This window comes from Macrobrachium nipponense, chromosome 33 (genome assembly GCF_015104395.2).
Source record: "Macrobrachium nipponense isolate FS-2020 chromosome 33, ASM1510439v2, whole genome shotgun sequence".
In the NCBI taxonomy this organism is placed as follows: domain Eukaryota; kingdom Metazoa; phylum Arthropoda; class Malacostraca; order Decapoda; family Palaemonidae; genus Macrobrachium; species Macrobrachium nipponense.
Genome location: NC_087219.1, coordinates 35,011,527 through 35,019,857, shown reverse-complemented (window position 1 = coordinate 35,019,857; position 8,331 = coordinate 35,011,527). Strand labels below are relative to the sequence as shown.

At 36.8% G+C, this 8,331-nt stretch overlaps 1 protein-coding gene across 1 annotated transcript; it reads right to left on the bottom strand.

Annotated features, from left to right (window-relative positions):
• Positions 1-3,559: 3,559 nt before the first annotated feature.
• Positions 3,560-6,371, bottom strand: LOC135202731 (uncharacterized). Its single transcript, XM_064232205.1, has 3 exons — positions 5,845-6,371; positions 4,865-5,521; positions 3,560-3,759 (listed from the first exon to the last, which is right to left on the bottom strand). The coding sequence occupies exons 1-3, from the start codon at positions 6,262-6,264 to the stop codon at positions 3,601-3,603; spliced, it is 1,236 nt and encodes a 411-aa protein (XP_064088275.1). The 5' UTR covers positions 6,265-6,371; the 3' UTR covers positions 3,560-3,600.
• Positions 6,372-8,331: the final 1,960 nt, after the last annotated feature.

Genomic DNA, 8,331 nt, shown 5'->3' with positions numbered 1-8,331 from the left:
GAGCGGGTGGTCTGACGGGTTTTACGGTGCATCCTGAAATTATATCAGTTTTCTCTCTTCATAAGAAGGACTGGATATGGCAAGCGAAATAGTGGCGATGGAAAGTATAAAAATAGTTCATTTTGTTCAGTAAAGAATAGGATACAGAGAAAGATGGATTCAGGGGTTACTCTTCGGAGAGACGAATAGTATTTGATTTTAATCTTGTCAAGAAGAGATACGAAAGAAAAAGCACTACAAATCTATAAAAAAAAGTTAATTAAAAAAAAAGTTGCCTAAACATCGAAAGTTAATACTAACATTAGACATTAATACTAGAGATTAGCAAAACACTTGAGAGAAAACCAATACAAAGTAACTTATTCTCACACGGCGCACTGTAGGAATTACGAGTACTTTAGGTACTTTGAAGCGTCCCTTCGGCACCTGCTGAAACACTTACTTTCCACCCGCTACCAACAATTGTTGCATAACATCTTTTAAAACTTTTTACTGTCAATTTCCCTTTAAGCGCTGAATGACTTCATAGGTCCCAGCACTTGACCTCTTGCCTAATAATTAGTTTCCTGTGAAAGTAAACTGTTGTGCCGGCTTTGTATGTCCGTCCGCGCTTTTTATGTCCGCCTTCAGATTTTAAAAACTACCCAGGCTAGAGGGCTGCAAATCGGTATGTTGATCATCCACCCTCCAATCATCAAGCATACTAAATTGCAGCCCTCTAGCCTCAGTAGTTTTTATTTTATTTATGGGTTGAAGTTAGCCATAACAGTGCAACTGGCAGCGGTATCGAACAGGCCACCACCGGGTCGTCGTAAAGTTTTATGGGCCGCGGCTCATGCAGTGTTAAGGCGAGACAATCGAAAGATAGATCTATTTTCGGTGGCCTTGATTACTTGCTGTACAGAAAACTCAGTTGCGCCGAAGAAGAGAACTTCGGCGCATTTTTCACTTGTTTATAGTCCTTCCCTATAAGCTTGGCTAAGCTGTCTGGATCCCCACTTAGATAACAGCAGAGTAAAATAAGATAAGAGAGAACTGAAATATAAACGCAAGAACTATTCTATAGTTTAAAAAGACGCCTATGATCTGCCGACCTTAAGTACTGAATGTATAGAATTCAGGCCGGAGATCTGACGCTGGGACCTACGAGGTCCTTCAGCGCAGAAAGGTTTGAAAGGCGTAACAGGAGAAAAACCTCAAAGCAGTTACGCTATGAAACAATTGCCAGGAGAAGGTGGATAGCAAGATGAAGGAAAGAGAATATGAACGGAGGCACAGTAAAAGGAATGAAAGGGGTTGCAGCTAAGTTTTGTTTGTATTGTTTGTTTGTATGGTGTTTTTACGTTGCATGGAACCAGTGGTTATTCACCAACGGGACCAACGGGTTTACGTCGAGAGTGAACCTCTATCAACAGAAATACACAGCTCTCACCCCTCAATGGAATGCCCGAGAATCGAACTCACTAGGGGCCCTACTCCCCTCCTCCCCCCGCTACAGGGGTGCTGACACCGAAAAGCAAACAAATACCCAGAGACGATGAAATGCTAGAACGACACCAATTTGATTTCTACTGATTCTAGATTTATAGAAATCCGTGATTGGAGGGACTTTTTTGTCGATAGAGACGCAAAGAAAAATAGTTTCATCGGACTGGAATCGAAAAACAAATTCGTTTTGTCAAATAATGGAAAATATGACCGAGTTCACTGGATGTAATGGAGGCTGGAGGGTGTTGGGGGGTGGGGGGAATTATATAAAAAGAACGGAACCGGCGGAATGGGTTATTTTGAAAAATCTGTTTTTTGAGACACGATTGGGCAATAAATTTGCACCAAGAATAAAAATCATCCAGCGAAATTTTATATATACAGGGCTAGTTGCTAGCTTTGTATGTTTCATTTAATAGATTTTACATTTCGTAAGTCATTTATAATTGGCAAAAATAGTAAACTATTTCTTTGGGTAAATTCACTGATGTGATAAGCTGAAGAGAGAACATTGCCTGTATAATTGCAAAATCTCTCTCTCTCTCTCTCTCTCTCTTTACGATAGGCTTGTTTATACAATAATTCATTTTACCTCCATGAAGTCATCATCCCTTTTACCAAGTCATTTTCTGATCGATGGAATCATATTATCTTTCTTACACTGTGCTAACCGCTTTTTCCTAACAATGATCACATAGTGCAACTGCTTTGAGGTTTTCCTCCTGTTACACCTTTCAAACCTACCTACCCTCAATTTCGTTTCCAGCGCTGATGACCTCATAGGTCCCAGCGCTGGGCTTTTGGCCTAAACTCTAATTCCATTCTGATGGAATCTCTCTGGTTAAAATGCTTCCTCTTTTGAAGACGGAAAAGGCAAACAATTGTAGTCTGTTTCAGTTAACTGTATTTGCAAGGAATCTCTTTATTTGGATGTGTTTACGACTGGGGAATTGAGTATATTTTTCTGGCAATGTTTATCACAGAAATTTCATTTAGTTGATAACAACAAATGAAATGAAATTAAATAATCGAATTGTGCGTATATATATATATATATATAATATATATATATATTATAATTATATATATAATATAATATATATGTATATATAATATATATATATATATATATATATATATATTATGTACAATATATACAGGGTGTAGAAATCTAATGGTCACTTTTTTTACCAGATACATATGCAATTGTACTAGCCACAAAGCCCTCTTATATTCTCGAATTCTTTGCTCCTTTTTGGATACGCTTATCACTACAAAGCCTGAAGATCTATGTTCAAAGAAATTTGAAGAAAGTTTGATGTCCGGTACCGGGAAACGAACCCAGGTCCTGTAATCGCAAAGAGGTCGGCAACGTGACCTCTTTGTGAGTATGGGACCTGGGTTCGTTTCCCGGTACCGGACATCACATTTTCTTCAAAAATCTCTTTGAACTTGGAGCTTCAGGCTTTGTAGTGACAAGCGTATCCAAAAAAGAGCAAAGAATTCAAGAAGTTAAGAGGGCATTGTGGTTATTACAATTGCATATATATATATATATATATATATATATATATATATATATATGTGTGTGTGTGTGTGTGTGTGTGTGTGTGTGTATGTATGTATGTATGTATGTACATATTTGTATATCTGTCTATATATATATATATTAATATTATATATATATATATATATATATATATATATATAGATATATCACTATACCTTGGGAATAATTTACACCCTAGAGGAATTATAATTGACGAGCGCTTATCAGTTGTAATTCCCCAAGGGAAGAAGTTATTTCAGGGCGATAGCGAATTGGAGACTGAATAAAATTTCTGGCTTAATATTTGCGAATATAGAAATGTAAGTTTGTAGATGACGTATGTATGCATGTACTATATATGAAAGATTTTCATTTATTATAAAAGTGTTATGTATTTTCATGATAGAAGGTATCTAATTCTTCAAGAAAAATATTTAGTACAAGGGCGTCACTATCCTGGAAAACAGAAAGCAGGAAAGAGACTTCCAAATCTTTGTATGGGATATAAGGAAATTGCCAACGAAGCCACAGTATTGATTATTATCAACAATGCACGATAACTTTTAAGGAGCGTACGACATCACTCTGGGGATGCGAACTCCGCTGTCTCTGTTTACATTCCCGGGTCTTCTTCTCTCGGATAACGATCGAGACGGGACGTTTGGCCCAGGGATTCTCCTCCTCCCCCGACGAACAGAATACGGACGTGCTTCTTTGATAAACTGCAAAAGAGAGTACATGACTGTTATCTTGGCGCTTTAATGATAATAACGAAGATGAAATAAGTGTATTTTACCTTAACTTTAGAATCTTTAAACTTGACGAGAACTATTATCATCACCAGAGGGAATGAAATTCTCTCTGATGGTGAAGACAGTTGATCTCGTAAAGCATCAAGATTTCAAGTGTATGTTTAACAATATAACCAGAATTATGAAGGAATCCTATTTTATCTTCATCTTTAAAGAACGTTATTGTTCTTCGATAGTCTTCAGTAATGTTAATATTAGCAACAGCTGCTTCGAAAAACAAAGTCGATTGTCGGTGAACTCGTATCGTAATCAGAGATTGTTTGTAGGTGGAAAAAAAACATCATAAATATTCTCGGTACGTATTTGTAACCTTTTTTCATATAGCATATATGTATGTGTGTTTGTGTGTGTCCTTGAAAAGGGATTGAGACTGACAAAGCTCTTTATATCGAGTTATTGGACTACTTTTTCCCCCATTTTGATAACGAAGACCGTTTCATGAATCGTTATCAAGGAGCTATGAATGATTTAAATACCCCTAGATTATGATTATCAGATGTTACAGTAATTTCCATTTTTTCTAGGAAAATATATGCCTATGAGTGTATATTTTTATGGACAAAATGCTGACTGGATGGCGGAAGAGAGTGTCTGGTAGACAGGCAGAATATCTTTGCATGCTGTTGAAATAACCTGTGAAATAATTCACCCTGACGTCCTTCATTTCTGTTATAAGAATACATCATAACTAGTCACTTTTTAGCTGGCCTAGGCTTATCATTTTTATTCTAAAACTGCTACATTACGAGTCAGTGTTGTCATCGGCCTAATGAATATCACCACCCATGTATAAACTTCTCTGCAATTGGATGCATTCAAAGTCTATGCCTTGTATCCCTACCGAAAAAATATATCATAATTAATCGCTTTTAAACTGCCCTTTGTATAACGTCTCTGCTCTAAAACTGCTTCACTACAAGTTTTGTCATAGGTTTAATGAATAGCTACTACTCCAACCTGTTCTAAAACTGCTATGCGATTGGACGCATCCAGAGTCTGTTCATTGTATCCTTACCGTAACATATGTCCTCTGTCGTTTGAATAGTGGCACGAGGATCATGGTGACCAGAATGAGGAAAACGATCACCGAAGAAACCACCACGATTTCGAACTGGGTGACGGTTAGGCCTAGAATGCAATCCGGTTCTCCGCAACCGCCGTCGGGAGTTGGTGCCTCTGTCGTGGAGCCCTCGGATGTTGTTGGGTTATGTGACGTACTGGTTACTGATGAAGTTGTTACGCTCTCTGCTGTAGCTGTAGTACCGGTTGTTGCAGCGGTCGGTGTTGTGCTTTCGTGTGATTCGTCAGAAGTAGCTGTAGTAGAAGTAGAATCTGAATCAACTGCTGTAGATTCTGAAGACGAAGTTGTAAAAGCTGTAGTACTTCCCGTAGTTGTAGAATCTGAAGCATCTGTTGTTGTTGTTGAAAAGGTTGTGGAAGACGTAGTACTTCCCGTAGTTGTAGAATCAGCAGCAACTGTTGTTAGAGTAGTTGTTGATGAAGTTGTCGGAGATTTAGGCGTGGTGGTTGTATACGAAGTGCTTGTAGTTATTTCTGTGGTTGTCGACTTCGGAGGGACAGTAGAGCCATCTGTACAGATGTACAGATACTCGTAGCCGACAGCTTGCTGCTTCTGTTTGGTGTTTCCCCGAATTATGAAATAATTCTTGTCCTGAAAGTGTATCAAGAGTGGTCATCATTACAAATGACGTTGCTGCCCTATGTTTATATATATATATATATATATATATATATATATATATATATATATATATATGCACACACGCACGCTTGTTATAGGCAGCATCTGAATTTGCAAAGTTAAAACAATTTACCTCTTACTCCCTGTGCATCTATACACACCATCACGAATATTTTCTAGGACAGAAGAAAAGAACGGAAGACTTTATAGAATTCTAGAGCATGTATTGACTCGAGATAGTTTTCTTGAATTAAAAAGAAAAATGTAAACACTCCCTGACGCAAAAATCTTACCGGCGTGGACGAAGCACATTCCTCGTACCAAAAGTCTTCATGCCACCCTTTTCCATTCTTGGTACAGAAGTCGTGGTATGACCAGTTGCAGTCGCTGTACAAATAGAGAGTCGTCTCTTTAGAATGGCACCAGAAGGACGCCGAGATGTTGATGTTGGTGGGCTTCGTCACCGAGATCTTTTTCATCTCGGTGTCCTCTGGCCATCCCAGAAGGAAAGCCCCTCCTATTTCCTTCCCGTGAGGGGGCTCCCCTACTTTGTAGTCTGCGGATATGTCCTTGTACAACATGTTGACGAATTTGCTGGTCCCCAGGATCTCGTCGAAGTTGGTGTGGTCGTACATCAGACATTCGTTTGAGATGCACCTCAGCAAGGAGGCCAGAATGGTGAGCTTGTATGGAGCGGATAGGAATCGACTCATTGTGATTTCAGAGTCCTTGCGAGGAAGTCAGGCAGCCAGCCAAGTGTAGCAACGCCAAGTGTACCAAAAACCAACCACCCGCTTCCTGGGACAGAACTGAATGTTTAGACCTAAATTTCAACAAGCACTCGTGAGTCAGTACGATTCTGTCTTAAGACTTTTATCAGCTGTAAAGAGATAAAATGCCCTTGCTAGAATAATCAGCGAGGAGATTATTGGTATAATACCCTAAACTCTTTATCTTCACGTAATGAATTTTGATAAGGGTTCACTCTACAATTTTCGATGCAAGTCACGGTTTTTTGTAATGCGGGATTACGTTTATTTCCAATCGCTCTACTGTCATTTACACAACCTTTTTTCACACTTCTCACAAGTATTTCTTACAAAAAACACGATACATAGCCCACTCAGTCCTACTATCACTACCACTTGCAAGTTACCAGTTGCAATTCTGACTAAAACTGGCATCTTTCAACTCTCTATTTTCCTAATCGCCCACCAGATGTCATCCACAGTCACATCCATAAAATATTAAAAAATGTACAATAATCCCTTTTACTCTCGTTCCAGTCAACTCTGCTTTCTTATGTCTTCCATGTCCGACTGATTATCAACGTGCTCACTCTATCGTCCATCGACTCAAGACTGCCTTCATTTCAAATGATTCCTCTGCATCAGCATTATTCCAGAATGGTAATTTGGTTCATTAATCTATTTCCTTATATGTGTTTTTGCAGAAAGGAACCGTTTAGCAAAATCTCCCTTATGGAATTGAAGTGTGGCTGCAGAATGTAAATGAAAGGAGAGGTTAATGGTAATGAGATGAAGTCTGGCTAAGTATGTAAGTGTTTTAAGAAAAAGTGAAGGATGAGAGATGTATATATATATATATATTATATATATATATATACTAATTATATATATATATAGATATATACATGTGTATAGATACATAATATATATAAACATACATGTGTGTGTGTTAGTATAACATATTTGCATACACACATAATATAGTACAGTGTATAGCTTATAAGACAATATCTTGAGTCTGTAGACTACAAAATGAGTCATATAGATATTGTAGTTAGCTACAATCAGTAAGTAAGCAATTAACTCTTTAAGTGTGCTGATTATAGGATTAATGATACGAGATCTCTGTTAATCTACAAATCTCCTCTTGTTTTGGTACCCCTTATTATTATTATTATTATTATTATTATTATTATTATTATTATTATTATTATTATTATTATTATTATTATTATTATTATTATTATTATCAGTAGAAATTTCAGAAGTTCAAGCAGAGATGGAACTCTTTACTACCCTAATAAAATTCTGGAATTTTAATAATTTTTTGTATTTTTAAATAATTTTTTAATTAATATTTCTTTTATGATGAGTGATCTCTTCTTTCTGTATTTTCTATTACCTCCTGTTACTTCTTTCAAATGAACACCATATTCTTTGGAAGCTTGAATTTCAAGTCAGTTGCCCTTGTAGGCTTGTTCCGTAAGAATAGTGTTCATCTTCTGATTAATAATAATGATAATAATAATAATAATGCTACTGTTGTTAAACTTGAATATATTTTCCTACTACCCAGTAGATATAAACAAGAAATATTCCAGTAATAAAAAACATTCTTCGTGTTTGTTTTGAATGGTTAAGAAAAATAGCCACTGAAGAAGCATAAAACTTATATTTATTATTCACTTAAACTGTTATCTTAACCAATTATTATTATTATTATTATTATATTATTATTATTATTATTATTATTATTATTATTATTATTATTATTATTATTATTATTATTATTATTGAAAAAGAAACCCACAAAATCACTTTGTAACTTGTTTACTTCTAAGTATTTACATTTAGTTTTACTCCACACTCGAGTACTTTCAGGCCCTTCTGTGGCCCATTCTCAAGAGATGTTTGGGATGTTAGCCTGGGTCAAGGCCCAGCAGTCTTCTGGGGACCCAGGCTAACATCCCAAACATCTCTTGAGAAAGGGCCACAGAAGGGCCTGAAAGTACTCGAGTGTGGAGTAAAACT